This window comes from Taudactylus pleione, unplaced genomic scaffold (assembly GCF_031769625.1).
Source record: "Taudactylus pleione unplaced genomic scaffold, aTauple2 ptg000535l, whole genome shotgun sequence".
Classification (NCBI taxonomy): Eukaryota; Metazoa; Chordata; class Amphibia; order Anura; family Myobatrachidae; genus Taudactylus; species Taudactylus pleione.
The window spans coordinates 9,908,072-9,926,674 of record NW_028284937.1 but is presented as its reverse complement, the minus strand read 5'-3'; the positions used below and the strand labels follow the sequence as shown (position 1 = coordinate 9,926,674).

The 18,603-nt window shown below is 42.0% G+C and overlaps 1 protein-coding gene across 1 annotated transcript in view; it reads left to right on the top strand.

Moving 5' to 3' along the window:
* The window catches only part of LOC148501103 (uncharacterized), a 92,903-nt gene that overhangs the window by 73,067 nt on the left and 1,233 nt on the right, over window positions 1-18,603 (top strand). Inside the window, exons 2-4 of the mRNA XM_088451011.1 lie at window positions 14,865-14,930; window positions 15,930-15,968; window positions 17,180-17,263. Coding sequence (XP_088307137.1) covers window positions 14,865-14,930; window positions 15,930-15,968; window positions 17,180-17,263 — 189 coding nt within the window. The remainder of the gene's footprint in view (window positions 1-14,864; window positions 14,931-15,929; window positions 15,969-17,179; window positions 17,264-18,603) is intronic.

Genomic DNA, 18,603 nt, shown 5'->3' with positions numbered 1-18,603 from the left:
CCATGGGAACGCCTCCATCTGGCAGGCACGCCCCCGGCACGCCCACCAAAGGGGGCGTGCTGTCAATCAACATCGACAGCATGCCCCCTTTGGTGCGAGACCCCGAGCGATGGAAAGCCCGTCCCTCGCCGGGTCTCGCCGTCGTGCGCATGCGCAGTGGGGAAGATCGACCCACTTGCGAGCGTACTGCCACTCGCGAGTGGGTCTGAATGACCCCCAAAGTCAAGATCAAGTTCTAATCAGGACCATCATATTCAGGATGTTGCAACAAAAAATTCTTGACAGCAGCCAAACCCATCCCATGTGGGATTACGTTATAAAGGCTTGAAACATCCAAAGTGCACAGCCAAATTTCGTCACTAAGTGGTGGTAAAGCATGAAGTTTTCTAAGTAGCGACGAAGTGTCAAGCAAATAGCGTGGATGTTCACGAATATATGGTTGTAGTAGAGTCCAGGTATATAGATGTTGGTTGAAATAAAGAACTACGTGCAGCTATTACGGGACGTCCCGGAGGGTCCTCCATACATTTTTAAGCAATTTGGGAATTGTGTAAAATATCGGGGCCACTGGGTGAGAAGGTAAGAGGGCGTCTTTTAATTTAGCGGTAATTACATTTTTGTCTACCGCAGTCTCCAAGATTACTTTCAATTTATCTCTAAATTGATTTGTAGGGTCCTCAGACAGCTCTCTATAAGTTGTAATATCATTCAAATGGACAGCCACTTGAATTTTATAGTTGGCAGGATTCTCAGGACACCCCCCTTATCTGCAGGACGGAAGCCAAGATCATTATTCTTAGCCAGTCCTTGTAAGGCACAAATTTCTGCTTGAGAGAGGCTATTTCTCATATGTGGCATTTGGTCAAATTCATTCGATGTTCCCTGATTCAATGACCTCATAAAGGTTTTGATTATCGGTTGGAAAGGTTGAGGTTCAAATGTTGACTTCGGTAATACTCTGGATAGAGAGGCCGGATTATCAGAAGAAACAGTGTTTAACGCTGGTAGTATTTTAGCGAAATGTTCCTTTAATTTTAGTTGTCTCTGCAATTTAAACATTTCTATCTGCCACTGCAGCGGATCTAATCTAACTGACGGTACAAAAGACAATACCCTTTCTAGAACCTTTGTCTCAATCTCATTCAATGGGTATGAGGATAGGTTTACTATTAGGTTCTGCGTGGTAGTGGTGGATTTTTGCCACGTCCTCTGCCTCTTATTTTGACCCCCATGGCGGGTATATTGTCTCCAACGCCTGGGTCTTGTGCCCTCGTAACCATCCCTAAAGGGACAGTCTGACTCTGGACTTTAGAACTAAAGTGCCCACCGTCAGTATAACTGGCTGATGTCTGCAATTCATTGGAGGAATCCGAATCTCTATATTGATTCTTATTTCTCAAAAAAAAAAGGTTTTCGATACTCAGCTCGTCTATTCGGATTATTAAATTGATAAACAGTATTTGTTTCATAGTCCACAACGACTTTCGCCCTTTTTTCTTTTTTAAATTTTTATCAAATGCATCTTATAAGCCTGGACTTGATTACTTAATTTTTCATACCACTTTGTACACGGATCTGTTTCAAGTGCTGTCTCCTCAAAGGTAGTCATTTTCTCCTTTATCAAATTCAACTCCTTAGTAGACTGTTCTATTATTAGTAAAGTTAGGTCAAACGAACATTTATTTAGTATGGAGATCCAACGTCTACAGAAGGCAGGTTCATTTTTGCCTATCGTTGGGCTATTTTTCACCCGTAATCCACGGGGGACTTTTTTAGCCCGATAAAATTCACTAAGGGTCAACGCGTGATAGAAGTAGTCAATTTCTTTTCTTTTGAGTCTTAATAGGTCACGATACAGTACATCCAATGGGATGGACTCAATTTTTTCAGAGAGCTCTGTTCCATATAGGATTGCCTTAGCTTCGGACTCTGAGTAACTATATGTTTCCTCCAGTGCATATGAGATATGTTGTAAGCCAGCCTCTATATCACTTCCTTCAGCCATGATGACAGCACTTAACAGATTAGTTAAAATATTTAAGGTGCATATAAGTTGAATTGTAGAGCAGCCACACACGGTAGAAAAAAATCATCCAATTTATAGAAAAACGTCAGTTTCCGTATAGCAGCAAGGGTTAATTTAATCAAAGTACATAAAAAAGGCCAGTAATAGAGGTCTATAGGTTTCCATGAACAAAGTATACCGTGGCACACATGGTAGATATATAATGCAATCTCCCAAGGTAAAAAAAATGAAAAATTAAAAACCAAGAAAAAACTTCTAAAAAGATAGAGAAGCATCATACAAAATCACAGTCTTTGTAGTAGGAATCCACTTGAAAAAAAAGATATTTAGAAGATTACAACAAGGGTGCCCTGGCAGGCAGACTTAGGACGCTATCCAGAGTCTCACCAATAGACAAATACAGCAAGGTCCGGCACTCCTATTACTGAAATACTTTGCTGTGTGCCCTCACGGAAATGATAAGTAGACGGTCATAGGTGCAGCACTACAGACATATAAATCCAGCTTGGGTCGCGTGGGTACAGTCAACATTTCAATGTTTTATTCACATTTTCATCAGGACTAAAAACAAACAAAACACAATATACCTTCATCCCCAGTGAAGGTGCATACAACCACGGGGCGGGACTGCTCACCCAGCCGTCCGCACACCCCACTGACGTCAGACTCCCGTCATCCAAGTCCGATAGGCTGAAAGTCAGTCCCATCACCATAGTAACTACACAACACCAACGTGTCAACCTTAGGGTAAATAAGCATAAGTCACAATTATAACCAACAGTACTCTATACAGTATATGGGCATCTATAAAAAAACGGACATATATAAAAACCTAGAATGATCACATAAGTAAAAAAGGAGAATATAACATTTAGACCATTGCACATTTAGCTCAGTGCCTTAGTAGAATGTGCAATGGGGTCCAATGTGGCTCCATCGTACACTAATATCTTTATGTTCTTTACTGAGGAGGAAATCTTTTTTCTAATATTGAGATAGCGAGACGAGTGGCATTTTATACACGCTATATCGACAACCTTCTAATTTTCTGGAGAAGGCCAAGGAGGACCTGATTGAGGTTATCGATAAACATAATACCAGTTGTAGTCCTGGGTAAATGACCTATAGTCTGAGCAATGTGTCAATTAATTATCTAGATGTTACCATTTCTATTAGTGAAGGGATTATTAGCACCAGCCTTTACTCAAAGAAATCTGACTGGAACATTCATCAGCACTTTAATAGCTGTCATCCTCGTAATCTAATATGGGGGCTCCCATATTCACAACTATTACGCATAAGGGGTAGATGTATTATAGCGGCTCTTAACGTGCCGCTATACCGCTTCCTGCTTTGCCTCTTTACCGAGGCGAAGCAGGAAGCACTACCGATGAGATGTAAGAACATCTCATCGGCCAGAGAGGGGGGGCGTTAACTCCCCCCTCCGGCGCTACCCGCTAGAGACAGCAGCGCATCAGCTTAGTGCTGATGCGCTGTGTCTCTGTCCCGGCCGGCTCCACTGAGCATGCGCGGGATCTCGCAAGTAGCGCGAGATCCTTGCGCGCTGCCTGGAGCCAGCAGCCACCCCAGCAGGGACAGCGCTGTCCCTGCTGTGGGGATAGGCTAGCGCCAGGCTGTAGCTGTCGATAACAACAGCTACAGCTGGCCGAACGGTCATGCTGTATGATCGTTCATACATGGCCCTTCCGCTCTCTGCTGCTATCTTGTAGATAGCAGCGCCGATAATGAAAGAGGCGCATAGGGCCCTGTCATTTACCGCCCAGACCCCCGATCATACATCGGGGAGAAACGGTATCAGGACACATAACGTGCGCTGATACCGCTTCTGGGCTTCGTACATCTACCCCAAGATGTATTAATAACGAAGTAGCTGAGAGCCAAATGGATATGTCGATAACTAAATTTATTGGGGGAGATGTATGACGTGTGTAACGCTTCCTGTTTCGCCTCTTGCCCGAGGCAAAGCAGAAAGCACTACCTATGAGATGTAAGAACATCTGATTGGCTGGAGGGGGGAGCGTTAACTCCTCCCTCCGGCGCTAACCGCTAGAGACCACAGCGTATCAGCCTAGTGCTGATGCCCTGTGTCTCTCTCCCGGCCTGCTCCACTGAGCATGCGCACAATCTTGCAAGTATCGCGAGATCCCCGCGTGCAGCCCTGGAGCCGGCAGCAGCCTCAGCAGGGACAGCGCTGTCCCTGCTGTGGGTATAGGCTAGCGCCAGGCTGTAGCTGTTGATAACGACAGCTACAACCGGCCGAACGGTCATGCGGTATGACCGTTCGTATATGGCCCTGCCGCTCGGCGCTGCTATCTTGTAGATAGCAACGCTGATAATGACAGGGGCGCATGCGGCCCTGTCATTTACCACCCAGACCCCCGATCATACATTGGGGACAAGCAGGATCAGTGCACATAATGGGGGTAGATGTACGAAGCCCAGAAGCGGTATCAGCGCACGTTATGTGCGCTGATACCGCTTCTCCCCGATGTATGATCGGGGGTCTGGGCGGTAAATGACAGGGGCGCTATGCGCCCCTGTCATCATCGGCGCTGCTATCTACAAGATAGCAGCTCCGAGTGGCAGGGCCATGTACAAATGGTCATACCGCATGACCGTTCGGCCGGCTGTAGCTATCGTTATCGACAGCTACAGCCTGGCGCTAGCCTATCCCCACAAGGGACAGCGCTGTCCCTGCTGCGGTGGCTGCCAGCTCCAGGCTTCGCGCGGGGATCTCACGATACTTGCGAGATCCCGCGCATGCAGCCGGACGGGACAGAGACACAGCGCATCAGCACTAGGCTGATGCGCTGCTGTCTCTAGCGGGTAGCGCCGGAGGGAGGAGTTAACGCTCCCCTATGTAAGTGCCGCTATAATACATCTACCCCAATGTGCCCTGATACCGCTTCTAGGCTTCATACATCTACCCCATTATATCTGGGGGGTTTTTCCTTAGAGGTGGTAAATGTAATGATAGTGTTTTACACATGGCCTTGGCTTCAATGGTCTGTGTTTATTGGCAGTTATGTGTATTGCTTTGGGTGTTTCACCAAGATGAAAGGGTTTCTGTGTGTATATTATTAACTCTTTTGTATTGCCAATGGAATGTACATGATTCCATAACATAGACGTTATATTTTTAAGAAGGATCGATTTTGTCTAAAAATTTTGAAAATCTGTAGAGAAGTCTAGTACATTTTTTAATTTTTGTTTTTGTTTTATTATAGTTTTTTGGATTTAGGGAACCTCAAATTTTTTATTTTTTTGGGTGTGATGGGAGTGTATTTTATTTTTTAAAAAACATTTTGACATGTAAACTTTTGTTAAAAAAGTTAAAGATTCATGTACTGGATATAATGTAGTTATATGTATTTGTTATTTTGAGCATGGTATGAGTTTTTTTTTTCTTTTATGTAATATAAATGAGATTGTGCTTGTTGGCATAGGCCTTGATTTGGGGTTGATACATTTAGAGATTGTTACTACATTTATGCACGCAGTCTCAGTATTTGAAATTAGTAATGCGTGTGAGTGGCTGATTGGGCTAACACAACATATGCACATTAAATTTTCCTTAATCATGTCTAAATTGTGTTTAGATAAAATGTTAATGCAAACAAAGTGAAAGTTTCTAAAGCAATTATTATTTTGACGTTTTGCATAAGGTTACACTTGCCTTGAGAGTGTGCAAAATCTCCAGGCTTACAATGAGAGCACAGTTTTTGTATGTTATATTTTTGGTTTACTGTTTTTTGGTGTATTTATGTTTTATTTTTGTTTAATTACTTTGGTTTGTGTGTTACAGCTTTAGATTTTTCTGTTATTTAGAAGGATTTATTTTGTATCATCGTGTAGAGGATTTTGAGGGACAAAATATTTGCACATGAAGCGTGATATTGTAGGGTTCCTGGGTCACTCATGATGATTTGCATCTTCCTTTGTTTAAGTATTTTCAAATTAGGTTGAGTTTTTTTGGGTATGGTTTGAACTGTATGGTGGTGGGGGGGTTGTTTATACACAGGAAGGTGGAATGGTTAGGATTACTGTGCAGGTAGGTTTTTTTAACTAGTGGTGGATGTTGGGGTTGGGGTGTGAAGTGATAAGGTTTATTTTGTGTAAATACACCATTTCAATTGTAGATTACCATTGATTTGTAAGTGCCTGTTGGTATTGTGAGCTGCGTCATGTCAATCACCGTGTTGTCATACGTCATTGCATCGAAGGGACACAATGTGAAATGATAGCTACATAAAGTTGTCCTTTTTATTACATGGGCCAAACTCCAAAATGCTATCGTTGATTAGAAGAGACAGGTATGAAGGGAATGTTGGCGGAGTGTTACCCTCAATATTTAAAAACAGTCAACTGTTGATTTTTTTTTTACTAGACAATCACAATTGTTGTAATAAATTATTACGCTTTCCTTTGTGTTGCAGTGTTCAGGGCATGTACATAAGAATGGTATTTGTAAATGGCTAATGTGGATTATTTAAGTGTGGAGTTGCAGGAATGTTTTAATTTATCTGAAGTATGGGTCTGGGTTATAGCAGTGTGAATAGGTCGCTTGCATGTAGCCATGCACCAATGAGGTAGGTAGATTTTTAATATATATCATACTTAATACCATTTATTTTGCAATTGGTTAATTGTAATATAATATTAAAATGTAAAGAGCTGCATATGTGGTATACTAATATTTTTTTCTATCTTTTTATGATGTTTGTTTACATTTTTTAAGTTTGTAAAATACATGTGTTAATATTTATTTTTTGTGTATACGGTAGATTCAAATGAGCAAACAACTGAAGGTGGTAGTGAAGCACTATTGTCAGGATGCCAGAAATTAATTAAAAATCCAGAAGATCGTTTAAGAGCTTATAAATTCACAACCGAAGAAAATGATATCCTAATTGCCGGCATCTTGGATAATTATCAGAAATTATTTGTAAAAACCAGAGGTCTGCTAGTTCCGTTAGAATGCAAAGAAGCAATATGGAGGAAAATAGCTAATGATGATAGTTCACTAGGAGTAACCAAAAGATCCCCTAAAGATTGCAAAAAACGTTACCAGGATTGTAAGCTTAAACTTAAAAATAAGTTATGTCTTGAAAAAAATTATACACATGGAACAGGTGGAGGTCCGGCCATACAGATTGAATATCATAATTGGGAACGAATCCTTCAACAAATTTTAAGCCCTGCTGCAATCTATGGTATAGACGGAGGCCTGGATACAGGAAATGCTAGTAATTTTTTAGGTATTTTTAGGGTGTTTTTTTTAATTTTCTAAAAAATTAAATTTAAATAATACATATACTTGTTATTATTGTGCAAATCTACATGTGTAATGATGATAGACAATGATAGTACTTCTGTAGCTTGTTATAATAGATGCCTGGGTTTGAATGGTTGCTATGCAACTTTGTGACTATTGTCATTGTTTTTGTGAGATAAAAAATGTGTCAGAGGACATAGAAATGTAAGAAATGTTAATGCCCTTCAGCAGCAGATTTTGGGGTAGATGTACGAAGCCTGTAAGTGGTATCAGTGCACGTTATGTGCGCTGATACCGCTTCTCCCCGATGTATGATTTGGGGTCTGGCGGTATAAGTGACTGGGCAGCTATGCGCCCTGGTCATTATGGGCAGATAGCTGCGCCAATAGGCTGGCCCGTGTACGAACGCTCATACCGCTTGACCCTTTGGCCCGCTGTAGCCGTTGCTAACGACACCTACAGGTTGGCGCTAGCCTATCCCTACAGCAGGGACAGCGCGGCCGATGCGGGCTCCAGGCTGCACACGGGGATCACACGATACTTGCGAGATCCCGCACATGCTCAGTGGAGCCGCCCGTGACAGAGACACAGGGCATCAGCACTAGGCTGAGGCGCTGTGGTTTCGAGCGGGTAGCGCTGGAGGGGGGACTTAACGCTCCCACACTCCGGCCAATGAGATGTTCTTACATCTCATCAGTAGTGCTTCCTGCTTTGCCTTGGGCAAGGGGTGAAGCAGGAAGTGTTATAGTGGCATGTTAACTGCCGCTATCGTACATGTACCACATAGAGAGGCATATATTATTGGGGTAGAAGTACGAAGCCCAGAAGCAGTATCAGCGCACGTTATGTGCGCTGATCCCGCTTCTCCCCATTGTATGATCGGGGGTCTGATAGCCTGGGCTATGTACGAATGGTCAGATCGTCTGACCATTTGGCCGGCTGTAGCTGTCGTTATCGACAGCTACAGTCTGGCGCTAGCCTATCTCCACAGCAGGGACAGCGCTGTCCCTGCTGCCGGCTCCAGGCTGCATGCAGGGATGTTGCGATACTTGCGAGATCCCGCGCATGCTCAGTGGAGCCGGCCGGGACAGAGACACAGCGCATCAGCACTAGGCTGATGCGCTGTGGTCTCTAGCGGGTAGCGCCGGAGGGGGGAGTTAACGCTCCACATCTCTGGCCGATAAAATGTTCTTACATCTCATCGGTAGTGCTTCCTGCTTCGCCTCGGTAAAGAAGCGAAGCGGGAAGCGTTATAGCAGCACGTTAAGTGCCGCTATAATACATCTACCCCATTGTGTATTTTAAATTGAATTGTTTCAAAATGATATACTCTGATGTCTTTAGGAAGGTCTGCAGCAGGTATCTGCAATACCTGTTGTCATACCTTGTTCATCGGAGGCAGTTACATTTCCACATAAAGGACCTCATTCAGAGTCGGTCGAAGCAGCCGCACGGTTATACGGGAAAAGGGTCTGGATATGCAAATGATTCCCTCGCAAGTTGCGTCCCTAAGTTCGGATTGGTAGCTGGCCGACCAAGGGGAGGAAGCGGCCGGAATTCAAAAAAATACGCCCACTTCTCGTACGCATTGCACGTCATCTCCGGGCATATAAGGATTAATCGAGACCATCGGAACTGGTCGTAGAGCTTAAGGTTGACCATACCCTCTCTTAAGCTCTACGATCATGTCAGTGTAAAAACCTCCCATGTCACATGTGCCATGACGCTACTTTGTTAATTATGCACTCCCATAACCCGTATGCACTCCCATAAAACGCCGTTCGCATAATTAGGCACGCCTGCGTTCGGATCTCCACTCCCCCGTTTTCTAGCACCTTCCCCTGTTACCACCCACAAACGCCTCAATCTGTCACTCAAACTACCGACCTGGCTGTGTTCAAAGAGAGAGAAATTTCTGACCGCAGCTGCTAGTTTGCGCACGCGCATTGCGAACTTTACGCATGCGCAGTATAGCGAACATCGGTGGCGTACGACCGTGCGGCCGCTTCGACCGACTCTGAATGAGGTCCAAAATCCTTGGGGTATGGTATGCTGCCACATGTGCTGCAATTCATTTTGGATTTAGTTGCACAGTATTTAATGTAATTAAGAGATAGTTTTAACCATGGTAGTTTATGGGCTACAAGTTAATTTTTTAGATGGAAAATGTTTATTACATGACTGTAGCTGGGTTATTGGTGGAACTCATGTGCAGTAAGTTTATTGGTGGAACTCATGTGCAGTGAGTGTGACTGCACATATCCAGCATCAGTTGCAATGGCCGGCACATCTTCATGGCACATTGCAGATATTCGCTCTTTTCCTAACATTACAAATGCTATCATGGGGCCCCTAATGTTACATTTCTAGAAAGATGTGCTAGGAATGTATTTAAGGTTTTCAATAGGCGTGAGTTTACACAATCAAACTTTGTCAAATTCTAAGTGTGCTGTATATATATTTTTTTCTTATTATACAGGCTTTTTTAATGCCCTCTGTGTTCATTGGAATTGGTTTGAGTTATAGTGTCACAATAGGTGCATAAGCAATTTGTCTCCATTACAGAATGCTATAATATTAATTAAATGCATACCCGGCTCTAGGCAATTATGTGGCCGAGGTTAATTTTATAGTGATGCCCCTGTAGCAGATTATGGGGGCACCAATTTTATGGCTGGGACACACTAAACGATGTGTAGTGTGTACCAACCTTGTTAGGGAGGGGACCTGATGGGGGCTGGCATAGGCAAGTACATACACACTTGCCAATGTCAGTAGTGACGGAATGAGAGTGGGGGCCATACTGCATTTGGCAGCACAGCCCTTGGTAAGGATGTTGGCCATCACACCTACATGCAGGTCCGAGGAGCAATGTCGCTGACAACGAGCATGATATTGAGTATAATTTAGTCTTTGTAATAGGGCTCCCATAATCAGTCTTAACAACAGTGGGTTAGCGGAACACCTATAACTCCCTCATACATATCTATTAATTATACATATATATATATATATAAACAACGCAATGGTGTGGCACTCAGGGCAGCAAACAAATAATGCAGACACAGGCTCCAACAAGTGGCTTCAACGTTTCAGTTATAATCAACTGTCGTCAGGAAAAAGTGACATATGTGACATATTACATACCTTATATACTACACCCAGTGACTAGGAATGCCGGATCGGGACTGCACACCCGCCCGGTATCTCCTTGAGATGACGTCATCACGCTGTAAGCGCGTCGCGTCGCTCCTTCTGTGACCACCCATCACCATGGCTACAAGAGTAAATAAACATTGTTATACTTTGTAACAAATTACAACAAAGAATAAAGAATCCCGCAGTAAGAATAGACAACCTATGTATACATAATGAAATGTTAGAACATTTTATAAAAAACTACTATAGGAAACTGTTTCATTTAAACCCTTAGGAAATAAAACATCAAGTTTAATAATCCAATAATTCTCACGCTGTAGCAGTCTCTTTGCTCGATCACCACCCCGCGACAACGGGGGAACAAAATCAATCATCCTATAACGTAAACTCGAAAGTGGATGTTTAAACTGGGAAAAGTGGCGAGCTACAGGCTGTTCGCTGGAACCAGACACTAATGCATTGCGGATGGCCGACCTATGGGCCGCCATCCGTTCCTTGAACTTTCTCTCTGTCTTCCCTATATAACTTAATCCGCAAGGGCATATTATTTGATAAATTACAAAATTACTGTTGCAATTAAGCTGAAATCTAATTGAAAAAATTCTGCCACTATGCGGATGATGAAATGTGTCTCCTGCAATCAAATACTGACATGTGACACATGTGCATTTGATGCAGCCTAATTTCTTTGGAAGAAAAGATATGTTTTTTTACCATCTTTACCCAAACGTGAGATGTCCGTCTTCACTAAAAAATCTTTAAAATTCCGGCCTCTTGAGTAACAGGGCATTAATGCAGTATTGGGCAGATAAAGATTCTCATCTGATGTTATTAAAGGCCAATGTTTCTTGGCGATCTTATTAATAAACGGAGAAGCAACGTTATATTTGTTGACCCAAGGGAACTTGGGCTTAACAACCGTATCACGTTGTTTAAAAAGAAGTGATGCTCTATCCATAGATAAGACTCTTTCCTTAGTGGCCTTTAACAGGTCATGGTCATAACCTCTACTACAAAATCGATGGATTAAATCATCTATTTGTTGTGCTGCTTTCTCAGAATCGCTGTTTATGCGATGTATTCTAACCATTTGGGAATAAGGGAGGCCCCTGATGAGGCTCTTTGGATGACAACTTTGAGCTTGTAACAGCATGTTCCTGTCCGTTGGTTTTGTATATAGACTTGTAGTAATTAAATTATCCTGCACTGTAATATTAACATCAAGAAAGTTAATTTCCTTCCTATCAAGGACATATGAAAATTTAATCGGATTACTATTCAAATTGTGACTTTCAATTAGAGAATTTAGGATAATTTCTTCCCCATCCCAAAATACTATGAGATCATCTATATGCCGCACATATAAAATAATATGCGCTGAAATCAGGGGGTCTTCAAAAAACAGGTTATTCTCTACTATAAACATCACAATGTTAGCATATACTGGGGCTGCGCTCAAGCCCATTGCGCTGCCTCTCACTTGTAGGAAGTATTGTGCATCATATAAGAAAAAGTTATTAGTTAGAATTAATTCAAACAGACGCAAATAAAAATCAATCAATACTGCAGAGCAATCAGTCCTACATGTCAAAAATTTGTTAACACAAAAAAGACCAAAATCATGAGGAATACTTGTGTAAAGATTGTTTACATCAATGCTTGCCAACCAGCAGCCATCTGGTAGAGGCCCAATGGCCCGTAATTTGTTTCATAACATCGTAGTGTCCAGTAAAAAAGATGCTTCCTTCTGGATGTAGTTCTGTAACTGTGAATCTGAAAAAAACGCCGTTGGTTGAAACAGAGAGAATCTTGCTGACACTATCGGGCGTCCAGGTGGAGGATTTAGGCCCTTATGTATCTTTGGGATTGTATAAAAAATCGGTGTTATTGGAAAATCTGGTAAGAGTGTTCATCAGTTTTTCTGAAATACAATTTGTGTCCACTCCTTGTTGTAGAACCGTAGATAATTTTTTCTTACAAACACTAGTCGGGTCTCCCTGTAATTTGATATAAACCGATTCATCGGCTAGTTGTTTTTCGGCTTCAATTTTATAGTCCTTTAGGTCTTGTAGGCTATCGCCCCACCTTTATCTGCACTACGAATAACTAAATTATTATTGCTGGATAATGCATGCAGAGCCTGTCTTTCAAGCGGAGAGAGATTAGGATGCAAAACTGCTTTTTTATCGGACACCTCCGGATTAGAAATGTCTTGTTCCAATACACGAAAGAAAGTTTTTATGCTAGGGTTATTGGATTGAGGATCAAAAGTTGAATGAGGCATAAATTGTTTCAATTTTGTTGGAATAGTATCTTGGTTCATTCCAGAAGTATCTCCTTTAAAAAATTCCTTCAACTTTAACTTTCTCTGAAGTGAATATTTCTCTATATTCCACTGTAGTTCTTCAAAAGGGACAGAAGGAACAAATGAAAGGCCTTTATTCAATAAAGAGTATTCACTGTTTAATAATTCAGGTCCTTCTGTATTGAGGAGGTCTGCCTGCTCTTCCTCTGCCTCTTGGTTTGACCACCACGTCTTGTATAGCGTCTTTGCGCCCGGACTTTTCTGCCCTGGTAGTCATGCCTAAAGAGCCTGAGGCAGTGTTCTTTTTATCTGAATCATTGTTAGAGCTATTGACTTCTTGTGATGAATCAGTTTCAAACCTCATAAAGGGTTTTATATTTTGTCTGAAAAAAGGTTGTCTCTGATCTTGTGAGCGATTACTGGATAACCACCTGTAGACTGCATGAGTTTCGTAATCATTTTCTACTTTAATGAGTTTTTCTTTTTTAAAGCGGATTAGATCCCTTTTATACTGTGCAAGCTGGATTTTCAGTTTGTCAGTCCAATTCGAGACCTGATCTGCTTCAAGTACTGGTAAATTGATAGATTCAAATGTCGCAATCTTGTCCTTGATTTTTAATAATTCCTTTGAAGATTGTTCGATTACTAATAAAAGTAGATCAAAAGAACATTTATTTAAGATCGCTATCCAGCATCTACAAAACTCTGGGTCATGTCGACCAATCGTTGGACAGTTGCGAACTCTAAAGCCCCTTGGGATTTTCTTTCGTTTGTAGTAATCGCTCAAAGAGATCCCATACATCTTTTCTTCCAAAGAAATTAGGCTGCATCAAATGCACATGTGTCACATATCAGTATTTGATTGCAGGAGACACATTTCATCATCCGCATAGTGGCAGAATTTTTTCAATTAGATTTCAGCTTAATTGCAACAGTAATTTTGTAATTTATCAAATAATATGCCCTTGCGGATTAAGTTATATAGGGAAGACAGAGAGAAAGTTCAAGGAACGGATGGCGGCCCATAGGTCGGCCATCCGCAATGCATTAGTGTCTGGTTCCAGCGAACAGCCTGTAGCTCGCCACTTTTCCCAGTTTAAACATCCACTTTCGAGTTTACGTTATAGGACGATTGATTTTGTTCCCCCGTTGTCGCGTGGTGGTGATCGAGCAAAGAGACTGCTACAGCGTGAGAATTATTGGATTATTAAACTTGATGTTTTATTTCCTAAGTGTTTAAATGAAACAGTTTCCTATAGTAGTTTTTTATAAAATGTTCTAGCATTTCATTATGTATACATAGGTTGTCTATTCTTACTGCGGGATTCTTTATTCTTTGTTGTAATTTGTTACAAAGTATAACGATGTTTATTTACTCTTGTAGCCATGGTGATGGGTGGTCACAGAAGGAGCGACGCGGCGCGCTTACAGCGTGATGACGTCATCTCAAGGAGACACCGGGCGGGTGTGCAGTCCCGATCCGGCATTCCTAGTCACTGGGTGTAGTATATAAGGTATGTAATATGTCACATATGTCACTTTTTCCTGACGACAGTTGATTATAACTGAAACGTTGAAGCCACTTGTTGGAGCCTGTGTCTGCATTATTTGTTTGCTGCCCTGAGTGCCACAACATTGCGTTGTTTGTATCCTCTTCAGTGAGGGCACCGGCATGAGTTTGTTAATTTATTGGGAGTGCCTTGCCTAAGTTGTTTATATGCACTCCTGTTACGGATCCACCACTGCCGCTATGTGATGTGTATTTCATGCGGGCAGATGGGTGGTGGTGTCATCTGAGACAGGCTGTCTAGCAGGTAGAAAATATTCCTGACTACTGCATTAGAGGGAGCTTCACCGAGTGGGGACAGCCAGCGACAAAGCCCTGGAATACACCTTTGCATTCCAGTTGTCCTAGGCATTTGCTTCGATTGCCTATGCCTAGGGCCGGCTTGGATATAAATGTTTGATATTTTGTGGTATTAATACATGATAAAAAATTATGTAATAAGTACAGGATAAAAATTGCCATGTGTGCTTTTTTAGAAAAAATTCACAAGTTTTTTTTAATATATTCATAGGTTTACAAGATCAAACCTCTTTTCACAAGCAGAACGCTGTTGTGGGAGTGCAAAAGTTTAACAAAGGTATTTATACATTTTTATATTTTTTTGCCATTTTTTTTATCAAAAAAATTATTTAATTGAAAAACATACACATTTTAAAAGGTCGTATCAGTGGCATATCAATAATGGGAGGAGTGTGTGCCCGGCACACAAGCCCCCTGGGGGCCCCGCACCGCACACACTGCAGCCATATTTTTTTCAAACTTGCCTGTCTGTGGTTTCCACGTCGGGTGTCAGTGCTGCTTAGAACACCGGAAAATGTCGGACGCAACCAATTTTCCCATGTTCTGACCATGGGCAGTAGACTCTGCCCACTAGTGTGCCAGGACTCTACAGCGCATGCACAGAACGCCTGAAAATTGTCCGCCAAGTCCATTTTCCCGCCTTCTGGCCATGCACAGTAGACTCCGGGCACACTGTTGTGCCTGGAGTCTACTAAGGTTCCAGTGGCTGGCTAGCCGCGTCAGTCGGCTTTTGGACATCCGGGAAGAGAGAGGAGGGGGCCCCACACAGGGAGTGCACACGTGCCCCCACCTCTATTAAGACGCACCTGGCTGGTATATATACAACTTGTCCTGAAGGAAATTAATTTACAGGTTGTAAGATAGTTTGAGGTTTGAAGGAAAAGGGGAAGTCAGGTGTATAAGTGGACGACAACAGCAGGAAGGTTTAATAGACAGACGAAGAGGCATTCTTTGTACGTGGGAGTGTACTGGAGGCAGGTAACGTCTGTGGCAAGTAGCCACGATACATATAAAGATTGGTAAGAAGGTTGAAGGGTTGACTGGTAGAGGAATGGAAATAGAAAAAGCCAGATAGCGGTGTATGTGTGTTAGTAGGCACGAGAGGACTGTTGGTAGATGTGATGTGTAGGAATGTGAGAAGTACATCTATAAAGGGAGTAGATTTTGGAATGATGAAATCTCATTGTAAATTGGTTAGTTTAACATGCTCCTATATGATATATTTTAAGTTCAAAAACTAATTGCTTCAATCTTATTTTCTGTTTCTAATTCTTAGGTCTGAAGAAAATCTCCAAACAAAAACATTTATTACATGGTACATTTATAATTTCTCTCAAATTGTTTTTCAAAATTATACAAATTTATGTTTATTTCAACATGTCAAAATGGATTAATTTAAGCCCTCAAAAACATTTATTAGATGGTACATTTATAATTTCTCTCAAATTGTTTTTAAAAATGATACAAATCTATGTTTATTTCAACATGTCAAAATGGATTAATTTAAGCCCTCTAAGTTTTATTTTTCAAACATAACGATTTTTGATTGTAAAAACAGTAATAACAAATATTAATTCTCTATAATTCTATTTAAGAAGTTAATTAAATATTCAGCTTTTTTTTTTTCGTGGCCTAATTCTACCACAAAACTATAGTTGTTCTTGCTGTTTGTGGCCCACAGGAAAATCTATCACGATAATATTTCCCACATGACCGTAAACTGTCCATGACTACAGAAAATTCCTTTGTGATTTTAATTTTTGCCTGCTCTATCTCAAATTGTGTTGCAATGGAAACACAGGTTGTATACACTTTGTTCCAGAATCAGCAATATCTGCAGTTATAGAGCTGTCGACAGGCAGCATTGCAATTGTTTTGGTTGCAATAATGCAATTGCACCAGGAGGTATATGACGGCGACTGCTACATTTGCAATGCCATCACTGTGCTGTAGGTGGCAGTGTTGGGAACACCATTGCGACCATTGGTCTTTGGTACTTGCAATGGTGAGTGGAGTATGGTGGCCAGGCAGCTCAGTAAGGCTCAGTTTACTATCAGTTGCTGGTTGGCTTGTTTGGCCAGATGAGTGCAACCATTAAGCCAGTTCAACTACTCCCAATTGAAATGGCACACAACCACGACCATTGCACCACACCCTGAATGGCTTTGACTATCATTCATGCAGATTCATTCAAGGGGTAGTGTGCATGTTTGCATGACCCATTGGGTAGTCTTGCACAATGGGTCATGCACATACACAGATTGCAGCTATTATGCAATCTGTGTTGAGCAGTACACTTGCATGCACTGATTTTTTTTACCCTGAGGTGATATCTATTAAAGCGGTTTTTTTTTAAGTAGTTATCATGTTTGTCATAAGTATGTGTTTGAAATGTTACTATTGGTTTTTACAAATGTTTGCAAATTTGTCACGGTATTGTGGCTATTCCATACTTAAAAAATTAGTTGCAATGTATGAATATCTTGAATGTCATTAAAATATAATTGTTCATTATATTTAATTAAGATTGCGTGGAAGAAACATGTGAAGATATCCATTCTAAAGTTTATGAAGACACGTTGGATAGATTGTCAAAGCCAGATGTACAAGGTAAACTGTACATGTTGTTAAACATAGAATACTGTTGGATCTTTATATTCCAATTTAAAAATATTAAACAATGATGGGAAGAGATATTAACCACCTAAACGACTTTTCCATCATTTCAAAATGGTGTTTTGTCTAATTTTTCACAGATACACTATAATAGTAACAACTATTAATGTTGCTGCAATCTCCAAAGGTAACAGCACCAATGGCCAGCTCAACTATTGCCATAGATATTTTTTTTTCCCGATGCCAGATCCCATCACCACCCATATTCTTCTGAGACAGTTAGCTCTTTGCTCTGGGGGCAGGCCACGAGGTGTCACAATGGGGGTGATGTATGAAAAGGCAAAGCAGCATCACTGCACACTATGGCCCTGATACAGAGCCAGATGCTCTGACAGAGCGCTCGTTCTGAATCAGGGCCGTCCTTCTTGTTTTTCAGAGCGGCCTCCTGGCCGCTCGCATAGCTGTTGGTGACCACCCACAGCTATAGCGAGCGGCCAAGAAGATGGTCAAGACCATCGCAACAATCGGACTTGCGACGAGACCCTTGTGGTAGGGTCTCGTTGCCGCAAGCCCCAGAGTGCTTTCGGCTCTAACAGAGCCACTCAACATCGACAGCACGCCCCCTTTGGTACGAGACCAGGAGCGACGATTTGCCCGTCGCTATCCGGGTCTTGCGCATGCACACGACGGAGCCGGCACCGTCGTACGCATGCACACTGGACCACCATCGACCCGCTTGCGAGCACATACCGCTCGTGAGCGGGTCTGAATCAGTCCCAATGTGCGTTGATCCGACTTCTTTCCCATGTATGATTGGGGGGTTTGGAAGTTAAAGACATACCCACTATACTCCTCTGACATTATCGGCGCTGCTATCTATAAGATAACAGTGCTGATACGTAGGACAATGTATGACCGATTACTTTGCCTGACCATTCTGGGGACTGCAGCTTTTGTTATATATAGCATACAGCCTGCTGATGCCCTATCCCCACATCAGGGACAGTGCTGTCCATACTGCAATGCCTAGTGGCTCAATAACTGCACGTCAGATGTCGTAACGCTTTGTAAATCAAACACATGCACGGTGGAGACGATTGCCAGTGACACACACTTCATGAGCAGTGGCCTCATGCGGTGTTGTGCTGTAGCGGCCTTTGGCAGAGGTGAAGTTATAACTGCCCTAGTTTTACAAATGAGATTTTAATAGATTCAATGTTTAATGTGGCCAAATTTTCTAAGGTAAACAGGGCAAGTTGGAAGCGTTACTTCTACAACATTACTACAGTGACGATACAACTTGCCCCTAAAATTCTTTTGCATGTTTTGTTTTT